This window comes from Carassius carassius, chromosome 16 (genome assembly GCF_963082965.1).
Source record: "Carassius carassius chromosome 16, fCarCar2.1, whole genome shotgun sequence".
In the NCBI taxonomy this organism is placed as follows: Eukaryota; Metazoa; Chordata; class Actinopteri; order Cypriniformes; family Cyprinidae; genus Carassius; species Carassius carassius.
Window position 1 is genome coordinate 24369768 of NC_081770.1, and position 19716 is coordinate 24389483.

The window sequence follows — 19716 nt, forward strand, 5'->3', positions numbered from 1 at the left end:
AGAAAGTTACAAAAATAGGAAAGTGCACAGCTGTTGTCAGCATAATCATATTAAATGCTTTTTGAGCATCAAATCAGGATGTTAGAATAAAGCACTGAATATGTAAATAATGGCTGCTGAAAGGCCATAAAATGTGAAAATATATTCATATATATATATATATATATATGTATATATATAAAAAAACAAAGCATTTGATGAAGTAAAATATTTCAAGTAATTTACTGATCTTATTTATTTTTGGTTGATGTTCTTTACATATGTTCCTGTTGAGGGACGCAGTGTATATTTTTCAAGATTTCATATTCTTATATCACCAAGATTTTTAATAACTTGAGTGCTTGTACACTGTGATACTGTATAAACTTGAGGTCGATTCATCATTTGCTTTAAAAGCTTAGAAAAACTAAAATCCTACTGCTTTATCACATTTGTTTATATGCATAACATTTATATACATTTGAAGTGTTTATATATATATATATATATATATATATATATATATATATATATATATATATATATATTAGAAGTCATATATTTGCGTTTTATATTATTTATTTAGAATATATTCGTCGTCATGTTTAGTTTCAGTTTCGTTCTCGTCGCTGATTGGATGCTGCTGTTTGACGCTGTGACGCAGCAAGATGGCTGCGCGCATAGGGCTGGTGAAACAGCTCTACTGTGCGCTTTTAAATACAAAATTAAGCGTTTTATCTGCGGGTGTGAGACGGTGCTCGGCTCTGTCCTACCCACAATCTCATAAAGAATTCACCTCCAAAAGAGTACGGCGGAAATTTATCGACTTTTTCAAGGAAGGTTATGAACACCGGGTTGTGTCGTCTTCGCCCGTGCGTCCGAGAGGAGACCCGAGCCTTCTGTTCGTCAACGCAGGGATGAACCAGGTACACACCAACATCACATCACCTGCAGGATAGGGCCAACATAATAACGAACAAACGCGTCAAAGTACACCGGTTCTACCGTGTTTCTGTAACTAAAGATCATGTAAATATATTATGTAAATTTCCTATTGTAAATATATCAAACCTTAATTTTTGATTAGTAATATGCATTGCTAAGAATTAATCTTGACAAGTTAAAAGTTTTTTGCACCCTCTGAGTCTAGATTTTGAAATAGTTGTATCTCGGCCAAGTATTGTCCGATCCTAATAAACCATACATCAATGGAAAGCTTATTTATTCAGTTTTCATATGATGTATAAATCTCAATTTTGAAAAACTGACACTTAAGACTGATTTTGTTGTCCAGGGTCACAAATAAGGTTTACACTTTAAAATATTATATTGTGGATGGTGAAAAAGTCTAGTATGTATTTTGGATTAAATTATTATATTTGCTTATTATTATGTTCATTAAGATGCCTAAACAATGCCTATATTTGAACAACTTAAAAACGTAAACAATTTAAAACTTAAATTTCACGAAATGTCGCAAAAAAAATCTTTTTTTCCCCAAAAATTGCATGTATGCAAATTGTGTAATATATAAGGTACTTGGATTTGGATTTTGTATGTGTTGTATTTTCAGAAAGTTTAAGAATATTTGTCTTCTCCCCAAATTTGTCACTACCGAAACACAATAATAATCACTTAATTAGAAGGGTTTATTGACCTTTTAAGATTTTGCTTACATCTAGATTCTAAATATATATTTTTTGCTATTTAAAAAAAGAAAAACAGAGGTAAATCCATAATCCACAAGTGCTATTAATGAGATTTGTATTTTGAATTTGAATCCAGTTTTTCTTTGTAAAAGGCAAAAATGTTATCATACTAATGTTAATTAACTATCCACTAAAAACTCATTAATCATATCATCTTAGTCGATTATACAGTATACTTTATTTTTACCGAAACATCCCATGTTTTTATATTGACAGCACATTTTCTGTAGTGACAGTAAGGATTTGGTAGCAACCACATCACATTACATTACAGAATTTTAACTTGAATACTAAAACACTACAAAAAAAAATTACTGTAATAAAATGTTGTTTATTTGCCCTAAATATGAGGATTATGTGTTCCCTTTTATCACTACCGAAACAATGATGACATGCTTCGGTAATGACATTTTGAGATACTTTTGAACCTAGCTTAAAGATGCTAATCAGCACATGGTTAGCTAGCACAGTTCTGAACAGTGTTATACATATAAAAACAAAGTATTTTGGAATAAAAAAAGGTTTTCGGTAGTGACATTCCTTAAAGTTACACACAGATTTTACAGACTTTTGAACAAATTTACCTCAAAATGATGGGACCTATCTACTCACACCTTGCAGATATGAAAGGGGGGACACAGGAATATTTTCTGATCATAAATTTATGGGTTTAGGTAAAATCAGTCTCATCCAATAGACTACAACACACATTGTTTCGGTAGTGACAAAGTTTTGTAGGTTTTTAATTTTTTTATAAAGTTTCACAATTTACAAAGAAAATCTAAAATAATTGTTTTGTTTTTTGTACTTCACTTTAAAACAATCAAAAAGATACTTTTAAAAACAATGGATACAAATATAAAAATAATTTTAGTATCATTTTCATAAGTTAAGTTTTAGGGGTTAGGTTTAGGACAGCCTACTCCCAATAGAAAGGACCCAATAAATGATGATTTTCAATATATTAAGCTAATATTATTGTGGGTTTCAATATATAATAGAAGAATCTTAATAAACATCTATGATTTGAATACTTAAAATGCTTTTTAAATGTGTTTTGTGGTTGTGGGACAGCAGTTTGCAGTAATTCTGTAGAAAGGCCCATATAAATGAAATAGTAGAGACTCAATGAATAGAAATAATTTACTAGTCAAAATATTGTAATATAGACAAACATTGTGCTTTTACTTACAGCCTGAAAAATAATAAAAACAATTTTTAAGAGAGATTAAAGTGCTTTTTAGGGTGACTGTCTTCTGTAATATTATTTTCTAGGGTAGGTTTCTCATGGTCTGTGTGTTGTCTTGTAGTTCAAACCCATTCTCCTGGGCTGTCCGGACCCCCGCAGTGAGATGGCATCGTACCGGCGGGTGGTGAACAGTCAGAAGTGTGTCCGTGCCGGAGGCAAACACAATGACCTGGAGGATGTGGGGAAAGATGTGTACCATCACACCTTCTTTGAGATGCTGGGGAACTGGTCATTTGGTGATTACTTCAAGGTTTGGCCAATTATTGAGTTCAATTAATGAGGCATTTGTTTTCTTAATTATTATATCTGGATGCCTCATGCCTAAAACTATTGCATTCGCCCAGTAAACTTTGCATTCTCTTGCGAAAGTAATGCATTCCCCCATGAAGCTTCGTCATTCTTTCACAAATCTATTGCATTCCCAAGAGAAACTTAGCATTTTCTCGTAAAACTATTGCATTCCCTCGAGAAACATTTCTCTCGCAAAAAGTATTTTGTTCCCATGAGAAACTTTGCATTCTCACACAAAACATCTGCTCTTTTGCAGAACTATTTTGTTCCTCCAAGAATGAAAGCAAATGTAGTTTTCTAGTGGAACTCAATACTTTTGCATATTTTTGAATTAATTAATAATTCATAATACAGGTGGAAGCCTGTGGAATGGCTTGGAGACTTTTAACGGAAGAGTACGGCATTCCCGCAGATCGCTTGTACGTCTCGTACTTCTCTGGAGATGTGGTGAATGGACTCCCTGCCGATGAGGAAACGCGACAAATCTGGCTCAGCATGGGGTAAGTGCAAAACAAAGTTGACAAACACATTTGTTTTCTGTCGGAGACTCATTGGATTGTTGTGACGTTCACGTGCAGAGTGCCGCCGGATCACGTGTTGCCGTTCGGAATGAAGGATAACTTCTGGGAAATGGGCGAGACGGGTCCGTGTGGCCCCTGCACGGAGATTCACTACGATCACCTTGGGAATCGGAACGCCGCCTCACTGGTCAACGCAGACAGTCCAGATGTAGTGGAAATTTGGAATCTAGTATTCATGCAGTATAACAGGTTAGGGCATTATTTTACTATTTATTGTAGTTTGTATTCATATTTTGAATTAGGTTTTATTTGTATATTTTCAAATTTATTTAAAATTTTCTTTCAAGCTTTACAAACATTAGCTATGGTCTTTTATCAATCATATATGTATATATACATGTGCTTTTGCCATTTTAGTTTTTTTTTTAATACTTTTTATACTTTTTATGTTTGATATTTTAATTTCAGTTTATATATATATATATATACATATACATATATATATATATAATTTACATTTTATTGTATTTTTTTTTAAAAATTTAGTTCAGTTGTAGTTTTTATTTAGCTTCAACCAAGGCAATATTTCCTGTTCCATTTATTAGCTTTTATTTTTATATTTTCAGTTTTTAGTAATCTTGTTGTGTGCTAATTTTATTTTTATTAGTTTATTTATTATTCATCAGTTCATTCTTTAATTATAAGTTTATGATTTTATTTTATTTTGCTTTAAAAAAAAAAAATCAAGACAACATTTACTATTTTCATTTCCGAACATTTATATAAGCTTTTATTTTTTTCAGGTTTCATTGACATTTTTTTAAATTTTATGTCATTTTTGTTAGTTTTTTTTAAATTTAGTTTTAATCTTTCATCGAATATTTATATTTTATTTCAGCTTTATTTAAATCTACAAAATGTTAATGGTAGGAATAATGCACACTAGTGAATATGTCCATCTCTGTGTTGCAGGGAGGTCAGTGGTAGCCTGCGACCTCTGCCCCAGTGCAGTGTGGATACTGGGATGGGTTTAGAGCGGCTGGTGACCGTCCTGCAGGGGAAACGCTCCAACTATGACACAGATCTTTTCACACCTTTAATGTCCGCCATCCATCAGGTCTCTAACCTTCATTAACCTTTTACAGGAATAATATTGCAGGTTAAATAGAAAACTAAACCACATTGCATCTATTGTTGGTGCATGCAGTGCTCTAAGGCTCCTGCATATCAAGGCAGGACTGGAGAGGCTGATATGGGTCAGGTCGACATGGCCTATCGAGTCGTGGCCGACCACATTCGGACACTCAGCGTGTGCATTGCTGATGGAGTTTACCCAGGCATGACAGGCGCTGAGTAAGTCTGACTTCATCAAAGTACGCAGAGTCATTTAAAGTATAAAATTCAAGCTATATGTGCTCTTTGTCATAGGCTGGTGCTGAGACGTATTTTGAGACGTGCCGTAAGGTTTTCTACAGAAGTGCTGCAGGCATCTGAAGGTGCACTTGCAAGCCTGGTGCCTACTGTAGCTCATATACTGGTGAGATGATTACGACTAAGTTATTACTTGTATCACTGCATTGTGTGTATTTACATTGAGTTTCATATTTCCTCTTTTCTCAGGGAGATTCCTATCCTGAGCTGCACACAGAGTCTGAGAGGGTATGCATGTTCAAAAAGCACCACCGTTTTACATGTATTATTATATATTAATTAGTAAATTCTTAAAAAAAAAACACATTTTATCTATCAAGAATACACTATAGCTACCAAAAGTGAGAGTAAAGAAATGTATAATGTTACAAAAGGTTTCTATTTCAAATAAGTGGAGCATTGATTTTAACATTGATAATAACAGGAAAGGTGTCTTCAGCAGAAAATCAGCATATTTGAATAATTTCTGAAGGATCATGTGATTCATGTGGTATTGAAGACTTCAGTAATGATGCTGAAAATACAGCTTTGCGTCACAGGAATAAATTACATTTTAACACAGAAAACGGTTATTTTAATTTGTAGAATTATCTTTGATCAAATAAATGTTGCCTTGGTGATACTTTAAAAAAATAATATATATATTTTTGAATGGTATGTGTTACCGTGTTTTAACATGCAATTGGAATAAATATTAAAGTAAAACACTAATAATTCAAAAACACAAAAAAATTTCAAATCTCAAAATGAAGCTTCAAATTATGACTTATGATATATCAATGTATCATTGCACTTTTTCAGTTTAAGAAAGCTGCTAGTGCAGATACTTCATCTTGTTTTCTAAACTTTTTTTCAAAAAAATGTTGTGCTTCCTCTGTAGATCATGGATCTCATTAATCAGAATGAAGCCCAGTTCCTGTCCTCACTGAAGCAGGGCAGGAGGGTGATTGACAGGACCATCAGCAATATGGACAAAGACTCAGCCATTTTTCCAGGTAAAGCCCGCAAAGCTGTGTAATTCACTTTTCTTATACCTCTTTATTATCTGTGCAGGTTCATTTATGCTGATATTTCTCTTTGTGTTTTTTTCTCTATATTTGTTTTACACTCTGTGTCCATTGTGTTGTTGTTTCTATCAGCTGCAGTTGCCTGGTCGCTACATCGTAACCTGGGCTTCCCTCTAGATCTCATTGACCTGATGCTGGAGGAGAAGGGCAAGATGGTTGATAAAAAAGAGATGGCAGTGCTTGAAGAGGAATATGAGAAGGTACTTGGGATAGCATTTTGCTTTCCATAATGTAATATCTGGTTTGTGGATGAATATGGGCTCATTTATTAATAAACTCTGTTTTTGGGACATATCTAATTTTGTTGGGGTTTTTTTTCCTCAGTTGAAATCTCAGTCAGAGGAGGATGATGAAGAAGATAGGGTTGACCAGCTGGATCTTCATAGTCTGGCGGAGCTACAAAATCAAGGAGTTCCTCACACGGACGACTCCCCAAAATACTGTTACAGTATAGGGACTGATGGAAAATATGGTACTGGAGGGTGAAAAGATAATGTCTGGCAGTTAAATATTTTAAACTGTGTCTTGTCCAGACGTGAGACTAAATCTTTTTATCTTGAAGCAAATAACAGACTAAAAACACTCTGAACACCTAGGTAACCACACAACAACACACTAAAAAACACTCTAAACACTTCATTAAGGCCCAATGCCAATTTTATTTTATACCCCTTCCCCTTCCCCTACCCCTCCGCCTACCCCTTTCCCTTGTCCCTTGAAACAGAGTGTCAAGGAGTAGGGGGACAAAATATTCCCCTAAGGATTGGGACACCACTACTATGCCATCACACATCATCATTCGTCTTCTAGCTCTTACAATACACACATATATTGGTGTGCTGGTGTGCATTAGAGCCTTTAATTATCGTTCTGTATTAATGAGCTGCTTACTGACACACACACACATATCGGAAATCGCGCAGCTCACACATCCAGGAGAAAATAAACTTGTCAACGCTGCCCCATGACTTTTATTAAATACAGTTTAAATACTGAATCGCTACATTATATTTACCAGCGAAGAGAGGGCGACGAGAGGATACAATTGCTGTTTTTAAGTAAACTCACTCTTAAAAGATAAAGGCACAGACGCGAATACATGCAACTTCCATTTCTCTCTCTCTCTCTTTCTCTCTCGAATAGGCAATATTTGAGAAAATGGTTCAGCGATTTCTAGTTATTGGGGGGGATTAGGCCCCATCAATGTCTACGGCAGTTATCACCCTAATCAGACATATGCTGTGGCACTATCATGCAGTCTGTAATGATATGACGTTAGCAAATATTAGCAAATTTTTGCAAACATGTCTTTGAGTAACATGACCGTTGGAGGGGTAGGGGTAAGGGGAAGGGCCAGATAACCGTTCAAATGAAGATTTTTCAGGACCACACTTCAAACGAAGGGGTATGAATTATCTCGGCAACATGGCTGCTACAGTGCACAAAAAGACACATAAATGTGAGCTTTTTTGGCATAATTAAAGATTTTAACGAAAAGTAATCATTTGTTTTATGTTACATTCAATTGTGAGTTCATATTATGCAGCCCACTAAAAAACACTCGAAACAACTCCGTTACTGCGCAGCAGCACACTAAAAAACACTCGGAACAACTCCGTTACCGTGCAGCAGCACACTAAAAAACACTCGGAACACCTCCGTTACCGCGCAGCAGCACACTAAAAAACACTCGGAACACCTCAGTTACCGCGCAGCAGCACACTAAAAAACACTCGGAACACCTCGGTTACCGCGCAGCAGCACACTAAAAAACACTCGGAACACCTCGGTTACCGCGCAGCAGCACACTAAAACACACTCGGAACACCTCAGTTACCGCGCAGCAGCACACTAAAACACACTCGGAACACATCAGTTACCGCGCAGTAGCACACTTAAACACACTCGGAACACCTCCGTTACCGCGCAGCAGCACACTAAAACACACTTGGAACACCTCAGTTACCGCGCTGCAGCACACTAAAAAACACTCGGAACACCTCCGTTACCGCGCAGCAGCACACTAAAACACACTCGAAACACCTCAGTTACCCCGCAGCAGCACACTAAAATACACTCGGAACACATCAGTTACCGCGCAGCAGCACACTAAAATACACTCGGAACACCTCAGTTACCGCACAGCAGCACACTAAAACACACTCGGAACACCTCCGTTACCACACAGCAGCACACTAAAATACACTCGGAACACCTCCGTTACCGCGCAGCAGCACACTAAAACACACTCGGAACACCTCAGTTACCGCACAGCAGCACACTAAAATACACTTGGAACACATCAGTTACCGCGCAGCAGCACACTAAAACACACTCGGAACACCTCAGTTACCCCGCAGCAGCACACTAAAATACACTCGGAACACTTCAGTTACCGCGCAGCTGCACATTAAAATACACTCGGAACACCTCAGTTACCGCGCAGCAGCACACTAAAACACACTCGGAACACCTACGTTACCACACAGCAGCACACTAAAATACACTCGGAACACCTCCGTTACCGCGCAGCAGCACACTAAAACACACTCGGAACACCTCAGTTACCGCGCAGCAGCACACTAAAATACACTCGGAACACATCAGTTACCGCGCAGCAGCACACTAAAATACACTCGGAACACCTCAGTTACCGCACAGCAGCACACTAAAACACACTTGGAACACCTCAGTTACCGCGCAGCAGCACACTAAAACACACTCTGAACACCTCAGTTACCGCGCAGCAGCACACTAAAACACACTCGGAACACCTCAGTTACCGCGCAGCAGCACACTAAAACACACTCGGAACACCTCAGTTACCGCGCAGCAGCACACTAAAACACACTCGGAACACCTCAGTTACCGCACAGCAGCACACTAAAACACACTCGGAACACCTCAGTTACCGCACAGCAGCACACTAAAAAACACTCGGAACACCTCAGTAACCGCACAGCAGCACACTAAAACACACTCGGAACACCTCCGTTACCGCACAGCAGCACACTAAAAAACACTCCGAACACCTCAGTTACCGTGCAGCAGCACACTAAAATACACTCGGAACACCTCAGTTACCGCGCAGCAGCACACTAAAAAACACTCTGAACACCTCAGTTACCGCACAGCACACTAAAACACACTCGGAACACCTCAGTTACCGCGCAGCAGCACACTAAAACACACTCGGAACACCTCAGTTACCGCGCAGCAGCACACTAAAAAACACTCTGAACACCTCAGTTACCGCGCAGCAGCACACTAAAAAACACTCGGAACACCTCAGTTACCGCGCAGCAGCACACTAAAACACACTCGGAACACCTCAGTTACCGCACAGCAGCACACTAAAAAACACTCGGAACACCTCAGTTACCGTGCAGCAGCACACTAAAATACACTCGGAACACCTCAGTTACCGCGCAGCAGCACACTAAAAAACACTCTGAACACCTCAGTTACCGCGCAGCACACTAAAACACACTCCGAACACCTCAGTTACCGTGCAGCAGCACACTAAAATACACTCGGAACACCTCAGTTACCGTGCAGCAGCACACTAAAATACACTCGGAACACCTCAGTTACCGAACACTAGCAAATTAGAACACACTTGGAAGACCTCAGAAATTACATAACAGTAAGCTAAGAAACACCATGCACACTTTCACTCAGAACACCATAGCAACTGCAACACACACAAAAACACCCAGAACACCTTTTTAACTAAATTAAAGAATCAGTCAAAACACCTTAGCAATCAAATAGCTGTGTTACAAAACAATCCAAAAATATTAAGAAAACACCTCAATAACTGTATAACAACATGCTAAATCACTTAGCATAGCAACACCCTGGCAGCATCTATTGGCACTTTTCCACTGTGTGGTATGGCACGGTACAGTTAACTTTTGGGGGGTTTAACACTGGGTACAGTACCAAATTGAGTTGAGCTGTGCCGAGCCATACCACGCAGTGGTAAAGCACCATATGTAGCTAGGTGGAGCAGGATTTGGACCAGTGAGCTAGCATTTCAGGTGATTAGAACAAAAACTATCATTGATATGAATTTATTGCTTGTCACTTAATGGCATCACACCTGGTTTGGGCATCGTATAAGACTGAATGAGGATCCTGACCCATTTTTCTCTGTCAGTGTTTCAGCCTTGCAGAGCGTCAGTCCTGGCACTCTACTGTGATGGGTCTCTGGTTTCAGAGGTGAATGAGGGTCAGAACTGTGGTGTGATTCTGGACCAGACCAGCTTTTACGCAGAGCAGGGTGGACAGGCGCATGATCAGGGTTACTTCACCAAGGACGGACTGCAGGTTACTGATCACATTCCATCTGAGATGTCTTATTTTCATGTATAAGCACAAGATTCACCATTGTGGTTATTCTTTGAAGGATGTGCTGTTCCCTGTAAAGTCTGTCAGTCTGGCTGGGGGTTATGTGGTACATCAGGTAACAGCAGCAGAGACTTTGAGAACTGGAGACCAAGTGCAACTTCATTTGGATGAGGTGGGAGTAGTAGGGGCAAAAGTACCAACACCATGGTAATACATTATGCAGAAAGCTTACAGTAAGTTTTGCATTTCCAACTCTAGGCTAACCGAATGGGCTGCATGGTCAAGCACACAGCCACACACTTGCTGAACTTTACTCTGCGAGAGTTGCTAGGTCCTTCTGTTAGCCAGCAAGGGTCTCATTGCACCGCCAACCGGCTCCGCTTCGACTTCAGCGTGAAGGTACATTGGCTAGGTGGCTGCCTTGGTGATTTAATGATTTCCGAAATATTTAATACATGTGTATTGACTTTTTTTAAAGGGCTCCCTGGGTGTGTCTGAGCTACAGCAAGTTGAGGAGGTGGTCCAGAACATCATTCGTCAAAATGATGTGGTGTATGTAGAGGAGATCCCCCTGTCCAAAGCTAAACAGATTACGGATCTGAGAACAATAGATCAGGTAAATGGGGATGACTCAATACCACTTTCTCATTTCAAATACTGCAAATACAAAACCAATTCAACCAAAAATCCTATCCATATCAGACCAATATTGAATATTGGATTGTTGTATCCCTAGAGGTATATATTTTCAGGGTGTAAAATGGGGAGTCCAGTTCTGCTCCTGGAGACCCAACATCTAAGGATGTCCCGGTCAAGTTCATCGTGTCCCTGATCTGATCCAAGTCATTTAATATTGAGTATCTGCCAATACTGAGTCCTGATTTGATATTTGTACCTTCTTATTGATAGGTGAACACTTTAAAGTTTTTAAAATCAGTCCAGTGTATACAAGCACATACAGAGAGTTCCACAGGGGCATGGGCTTAAATGTAAAAAATGGGCATCTGTAACTAAGGAGTAGTTCTGATATAACAATTACTATTGTACAGTGGTTTTCAAACAGGATCCTGGAGCCCAGCCTGATTTAGGTAATCATCTATTTAGTAGAGACTCCAAGATATAAAATAGGAGCAAAGAAAAACAGTAGTGGAGATAAAGTTAGATTAATAGATTAACCTTGTGATGTTAGAATTGCAGTCTGTCAGTCAAGTCATCTACACATGAGAGTTGACATAAAATAAAAGATCAGCCTTGGGATAGCCAATACCAATCACTTAAAAAATGCTTAATCTGAAACTCTGAAACTGATGATTAGCTAGGGACATCCCTACCAACACACTTTATTAAAAGATTCTAGTCCTGAAGTCCAGATAATTATGATCCTGAAGCCTTTTATTTGCTGGATTAGGTGTTTTTAAGTAGGATTTAAAATAATCTCTACACAATAGTGGGTTCTTCAGGAGCAGAATTAGGCAACCCTGATTTAAAAATGAATGGACTACGATTTTCCACTCCAAAGTTCCCCCCATAGAAAAGGACATTTTGTTACCCTGCACCCTGCTGGTGGATCTATTGGCCCTTTCCACTGCATGGTACGGCTTGGTACAGTTCACAGTACCGTTACCAAAACGTAACATGTAAACTTGGCTGATCACTGATTGGCTGGAGAGAATCGTCACTACATGTGTCACTGAACTTGTGACACAAACACAAAAGAACCACTTGATTTAAATTAGCACAGAGAGCGAAGGATCGAACGCAACTGTTTTGAACAAGCACACTTGTTTTTAACAACCAAAAAGTTTTGTTGTCTTTTGCGGAAGTCCACTGAGAGCTTGATAGGGCAACGTGTAATGAGAAAGTCATGGCAGTAGAGGTGGCACAATTATAACGACATGTGAATAATCCCACCCACTCTAAAGTGGTACTGAACTGCAGTGGAAATGCATCATAAATGTGAAGTTTTGATCTGTTGTTTGTTTTAGGTCTATCCAGACCCAGTGCGAGTAGTGTCCATAGCCGTGCCTGTTTCAGATCTGCTCAACTCAAACAGCACTGAACAAGCTTCAGTGGAGCTTTGCTGTGGCACGTAAGGTTCTTCCGAAACTGCTGGAACCCTTTGGAAACAAGGGTAGCCAGCCCTATTCCTGGAGAGTTTCTTCCTGCATTTCCAACTTTGCTCCAACAAACCTGCCTGTAGTTTTAATAATAAAGCAATAAAGTCCAGAACATTTTGTTTAGCTGGTTCAGGTGTGCTTGCCTTAGGTTAGCAATTAAACTCTGCAGGATGGTAGCCCTCCAGGAACAGGGTTGGCAACCTGTCCTTTGGGCAAACCACAAAAGCATTTGGCTTTTTCCAAGCTGAAGCCAAATTCACCAATATATTGTTGTTTTCATCAGGCATTTATTGAGGACGGGAGCAATTAAGGACTTTGTTATTGTGTCTGAGCGACAGATGGTGAAAGGCATTAGCCGTATCCTTGCTGTTACTGGAGATGAAGCCAAAAAGGTTTGAATATCAAAATCTACTTTGCGTACCAGTTCGATTTCTGTTATACTAACTGTTCCTGTGATGCAGGCTCGTGAGACGGCCCAAGACATGCAAGAGGAGTTGGAGTCTCTGGCAGTCCAGGTAGGAGCTGCAAGCTCCCTGTCTATACCAGCAGCACAGAGGCTCTCTAAAGAAGTTGGCCTCCTGATGAATGTATGTAGCTCTCCATAACTTCTCGTCTTCATTGCAGGTTCAGTTTGTGATGTATGAATTTCTTTGGTCTGTATCCTATGTGTGATGCATTATAGGTAGTTGATATCACACCTATCCCACAATGGCAGAGGCGAGATTTGCAGACTCGACTGAAAGCAATGCAGAAGACTAGCAACAACACCATCAGAAAATTGGAGATCAAAGAGGTAGATGTGTCTATAGGGTAAAAATACAGTCTATATCCCTATTCGGATGGGACTAGTTTTCTAAACTATGTTTGGGTTTTGATTCTTATCACATGACGTCTGTCATTTTCATGTACTAATTTGGATGGGGCTAACATCTCCATGATTATTATGGAGGTGTGAGGGTCTGTTTTGTAAATCTGGGCATTGTATAGATCACACAGGCGCGTTCCCATTACCCTATCCCATTTGTAAATATGTCTTATGTAAATTTCACAAAAAAAGCGCATATATTTTGCAAAAAAGGTTTTCTGCTCGCATGAGTTGGTTTTTCAGGCAATACTAAAAAGTAATAATTTGAAAAACTGCAGTGGAAACTTTTTTTCTTTTTTTCGCATTTACAGGTCACATGGCGTATGTGGAAAGTCAGATGATCGTTCTTCAATGTACTATAGCCTCTAAGTAACACTTCATACGTGGCCGCTCTCCAGTACAGTGGGCTTTCCATACCATAAATGCTTAGAAAATTTACTCTGATATGGCTAGTGAAGCTGATTGTGGCCACTCTAGTCAATGCTTGTGTTTATTCCAGAATCCACCGTCATTTCATAATACTTTTTTATAAACATTTATAAAATTATCACCAAAGTTTTGCGCAAATCTGTAATGGAAACGAGCCTACAGTATGAATGCGTGCATTGCATATCATTTGGATTGATTCCTATTAGTATAACCACAGCTTTACTATAAATAGCCTGCTATGCTAATATAGCAAAACCATAGTTAATCTGTGGTTACTGTAGTTTAACTATTTTATATTTTTATGTATTTGTAGGAAAGTATGTTTACATTTTCGTACATATGTAATTAAAACTATGTAATTGAGTGCAGGAATAAGGGGGCGTAATCTTACCTGACGCTGATATTACAGTAGCCATTACAGTAGCCAGTTTTAACAGTTTAAGTTACGTGATTTGGCTCTTTGATTTGATTACTATTTTTTATTTCTTTGCTGGGAGGCAAACATATAAAAAATGTGCATGGTAAGAGCATCTACGGTAGTTCATGTTGGCCAAAATACACAATGAAACACATTGTGAAAAAAAATATTGTCTGTAATCACAGACATTCGCATTTGGACTGGATTAAAGTTTTCTCAGATTATCACTGAGTTTGCCGAAAAACTGGGTAATTTGCTCTCAAATTATTACAGCGGTTGTATGAGAAAAAAACACAGACATGGCAGATACAGGCAGGATTAAAATCGTAAAATATGTCAAATTTCTTCAATGACCCACTGTAAAACTAGTCCTGTCTGAATAAGGTTTATGATGCCCAGAGTTGTGTATAATGTGTTACACGTATACATGTTATTGTATTTAAATTACTTTTTGATAACACTGTAATGTAATTCATTACATTTTAGGTTTGTGTAATTTGATTACAGTTACTAATGTAAATAAAATTGTTATACAAATGCAGTGTTAAAGGGATACTCCACCCCAAAATGAAAATTTTGTCATTAATCACATACCCCCATGCTGTTCCAAACCCGTAAAAGCTTTGTTCGTCTTCGGAACACAATTTAAGATATTTTGGATGCAAACTGGGAGGCTTTTGACTGTCCCATAGACTGCCAAGTAATTAAATTGAATAATATTGAACCACTGATGGCAGATGGACTATTCTGACGATGCTATTCATACTTTTCTGGACTTTGACAGTGTAACTTACTTGGCAGTCTATGGCACAGTTACAAGCCTCCTGGTTTTAATCCAAAATATCTTAAATTGTGTTCCGAAGACGAAAAAAGCTTTTACGGGTTTGGAACGAGATGGGGGGGGGGGGGGTGATTAATGACAAAATTTTCATTTTGGGGTGGAGTATCCCTTCAAGAAAAAGAGATGCTGGGTAGTCATTCCTGTCACACCTGCTTTGTGAGATTTTGATATGTTATCTGTTTTTATTTCCTGCTTCAGGCGGCCATGAAAGCCAAAGAGCTGCTGGTCAAACACTCTAATAAACCTGTGGTGGTGGACTTGATCCATACGGACTCAATATCGGTAATTACCGATAAGTTTTAAGTTTTGTGGTGATGTTTGATAAATGTATTTGTGTCGAATGTAAACAATTTTTATACATGCAATCTCGTTTAGGTGCTGATGAAGACTGTGCTCCAGATGAGCAAAAGTACTCCAGACTCCATGGTTATGTTGTTGTCTCACCTGCAGTTGTCAGGGAAGGTGCTTTGTGTCTGCCAAGTACCCAAGGTACAGCACACACAAAATCTCACAACTATGATATAATCATCCACAGGTATGTGATTGTCTTCATACTCTCTTTCTAGGGCTCTGCCAGTGGCTCGGCCCTTAAATGGGCTCATTCTGTGTGTGCACGCTTGGGAGGAAATGCAGACGGCTCAACCGACGTGGCTAAAGGTGTAGGAAAAGCAGCCAAACTCACAGATATTACAGACATTTTGCACTGGGCTGAAGAATTTGCTCAAAACAAAATCCGAAAGGCATCCTGAACAAACTAATCTTGGATACCACAATGGATGTGTTTCATCAAAATGGTTAAATCAATTAAAAATATACTTCCTGTTCCTTTGCTTTAAAAGGTTGGGGTTATGAAATTTTGATATTAGACATTGCTATTATGTAATTTATTGCTCTGTTTTGGGTACACTGTATAATAATTGGTTTGGTTCAAGAAAATGTACTTAAATTCAAGGAATGGCATTGCTCTGTTAAGAATTTATAATTGTTAATACACGATTGATATAATTTCTAATCTGTCTGATTGTGTCAGTTAAATGTTACAATCATGGTGTTTGAAATACTGTAGAAGCATAGTTTAGTGTGTCAGAGCGCCACCCTGCTGACTAGAGTCACCTTCATTGGAGAATCACTATGTCCAGCCACCAGAGGGAGACAAAAGAGCTCTTGTTTAGTTTATTTTGCACAATAAAAAATAATACAATCCATATACTATGCAGGGAGAGGCAGAAAACCCAAATTCTTATTTAGAGAGACTTACAAATGAGGACAATGGAAGCAATCAAAATCAATAAAAGAGCAATGATATGCAAGTGCTATAACAAGTCTCCTTTAGCTTAACGCAGTACACATAGCAAGGTTTATTATTATTATATAATAAATAAAAAGAAGAATAGAGCAACCTGAGCAAGGGTTAGAGTTAATAGTATAATAAATAAAATTATTTAATATAATAATGTATATAATGTGTCAGGGTTTGGGTAGAGGGATGAGGCGAGGACTCAATGATGCAGAGAGAAGGGCTCTTTAATAGTAGTAATAATAAAATAAACAAACAAAAACTACCCCGTAGGGGAAAACAAACAAAACTTGACTGGCAAAGCAAGGCAAGACACGATGTGCACAGACAAATATTCGACGACGAACTAGCAACCAGACTGAACACACAAGGACAATAAATAGGGAGCTAATGAGGAGGATAACGAGGGAACACGTGGGGAAAATTACATCAATAACCAGGTAACAAGATGGGTGGGGTCAAGACAATTGACGAGAGCACATGGCACATAGGAACGAAGACAAAAGCCATGTGCTCACACAAAACAAAAACAAGCACATGGCCAGCAAACCAAATCACAAACCATGTGCTTGAATTAGACACAAACACGCAGCTAATGAGCAAGCTCATAAACCGCGTGTTCACACCAGACAGCAAGTAAAAACTAAGCTGCGTGCGACAGCACAAGACAAAATAGAACAAGAAAGCACAGAACCGATAACTCGAGCTGTGTGCAACAATACAAGACAACACTTTGAGACTGCATGTTACCACAATAAAAGAGAACATGGGGCGCGAGTGTCCGGTCCCCGACACGCAACCGAAACTCTGCCGGTGTCATGAGAAACTATCGAGTCCCCCCGAGAAATCGAGTCCGCTTAGGACCCCGAGTGATCCCATTGGCTCAACGAACATTTAATGGGTATTATTTTTTAGCGCCTGATTACAATTCCTGCTAACTCGCGTTTTTATTTATGTCGTTTGAACTTTGCTATAATGACCATTTATGTACTTTAAATTACATGTTTCATAGGCTAGTATATAGCCGTATATAGTATATAGCATACAGCTACTCGATGTGTGTGTGTGTAAATTTATATTGTTAATCTAAATGATATAATATCGCAATTGCTTGTGCAGAACCGTATTATTGTTGTATTATATACAGATATATTATTATTTTATGTAAAACGAACGTTATATTAATTTTACATGAAGTATGTCAGTATGCCTATTATATTTATACAATTAAGTATAGTAAGTGAATAATGGTTGTTTGTGCACTGAAAGTAACTAAAAATACAACAAGATAGTTTATATAGATAGCAATAATTGCTATATAATTATAAATTGCAATTATAATATAATGAATCTACTGGTTTTTTTTATTTTTTTTACATATAAATGTTCAAGCAATATGCACACTATCAATGTAAGACATTTATACATTTTTCAAAATGCATAACATTTTCAAAGAATCTTTACAGAAAGACATACTGTTGTGTCTATATGGTCAAAAACACCCTCACTGTTTTAATAGTTGGTGCTAAATGCATTAGTCGTCATACAGACAGCAAGCAAGCTTAAGGCAACGGTGGTTAATAAAGAAAAATCTGTAAGATGTCGATACTGGAGTAAAAAAACCTTTGGAGAAACCAGACTAACCAAAAACACTGGGGACCAGTTCTCCTCTGTATATTCAGTCTGAACATTTGGTACAATATCATTGGTAGTTAACAGTGTTACTGCATTGATTCAGCTGTAAGGTTAGAGGTTAATTGTGCCATGTACAGGCAGCAACATTGTTTTCTCTGTGGCCCAGGTGAGGCATGCAGTGGCAGTGAAGAGTGCTAAGGTGCAGTCATCCATTCATAAATTCTTGCTTTTTTGCTGAAACTGGAAACAGTTCATCCTATGTGAAGTCCATTGTGGAAGATTGTGGAATCATCAGTCTCAACGTAACTCGAGAGCGTCTCGGGACAGAGCTTCTGTGGTAAAGAAAAATATAAAAATGTTTAGGAACTGTAATATAATAACATTTTTTTCCTCTCTGCCTTTGTAATATACAGTATGCTGGAAGACTTTCTTGACATCATACAGAACGGAATACAACAGAAGCAGGAAACATCAAAAATCACTATTAACCGTAGAGCATCGGTTTACAATTCTTGCAAAAATCAAGTTATGATTTATGTGTATGTTGTTATAAAAACAATCAAACAGACGTAAATGTAATCTGTTAAACTTTAAATAAAGAGACAGGTGATTTATTTGAGCAGAGCTTGTTTTCTGCCCCCACTATTTGGAAAGGCTAATACGAAAATACAAATTTACATATATATATATATATATATATATAATCTATCCTATAATGAAAATGTCCTTTGATGCATTGTGCCTTAATTTACTATTAATTTCATTCATAATTATTCACTTACTGAACGCTATTATATAAGTATATGTGTTTTTCTATGTTAAATAAAAGATAAACATGAGAAAAGAGTCGTCTCTTCACTTAAAATGCATCTTGAACAATCGGGTCCCACCTATCGAGGACCCCTAAGATGGCGGCTGTCTCGATGCCTGTGCGCAAGGCACAACGTAGGCAGTTGTCCCGAGCGAAGGACTAAAAAATTACATTCTAAAAGAAAATTAATGTCACCCAAAGAGTTAAATATGTAATTGGGGAAAACATTCCAAACATTGTTATTATTTATAATATCATTCCGTAAATAATGTATTTTCTCCTTCCAAATAAAATCATAAAGTATCTTACAATTCCCTGACAACTTTTTTTTGGAACATCTGCTGACATAGATATATAAACAGACCTTGAAAGCCCTTCTGCTTTTGAGAGTAGAACACGCCCATATAGGGACAGATCTCTCATAAGCCACATATTGAATCTGTTTAATTTTTTTTATTTATTTTATAGTAGGGTCAAAATTTAACAGGACTTTAAAAGTATTTTGAACAATCGGGTCCCACCTAGTGAGGACCCCTAAGATGGCGGCCGTCGCGATGCCTGTGCGCAAGTCGCAACGGAGGCAGTTGTCACGAACGAAGGAAACAAGACAGGTAGTAATTCACACTAAAAATCTACGTGTGAATTGTGGACGAGTATGACAGAACTAGAGGTGTGCTTAAACCCGTCCTGCACACGCAGGCAT

The 19716-nt window shown here is 38.2% G+C and overlaps 1 protein-coding gene and 1 long non-coding RNA gene across 2 annotated transcripts; one reads left to right on the plus strand and one right to left on the minus strand.

The window, feature by feature from the left end:
* Positions 1-613: 613 nt before the first annotated feature.
* aars2 (alanyl-tRNA synthetase 2, mitochondrial (putative)) lies at positions 614-16282 on the plus strand. The gene is made up of 22 exons (XM_059569679.1): positions 614-905; positions 2999-3187; positions 3583-3728; positions 3807-3998; positions 4722-4866; positions 4957-5102; positions 5178-5286; positions 5370-5408; positions 6061-6175; positions 6320-6447; positions 6572-6719; positions 10410-10579; positions 10659-10772; positions 10859-10999; positions 11079-11216; positions 12586-12689; positions 13001-13109; positions 13179-13304; positions 13400-13510; positions 15469-15552; positions 15646-15759; positions 15837-16282. The coding sequence occupies exons 1-22, from the start codon at positions 648-650 to the stop codon at positions 16017-16019; spliced, it is 3009 nt and encodes a 1002-aa protein (XP_059425662.1). The 5' UTR covers positions 614-647; the 3' UTR covers positions 16020-16282.
* A 1691-nt stretch (positions 16283-17973) lies between these two features.
* Positions 17974-19161, minus strand: LOC132159158 (uncharacterized). The gene is made up of 2 exons (XR_009437804.1): positions 19062-19161; positions 17974-18534 (listed from the first exon to the last, which is right to left on the minus strand). It is a non-coding gene; the product is annotated as an uncharacterized LOC132159158 (long non-coding RNA).
* Between the last annotated feature and the right edge of the window lie 555 nt (positions 19162-19716).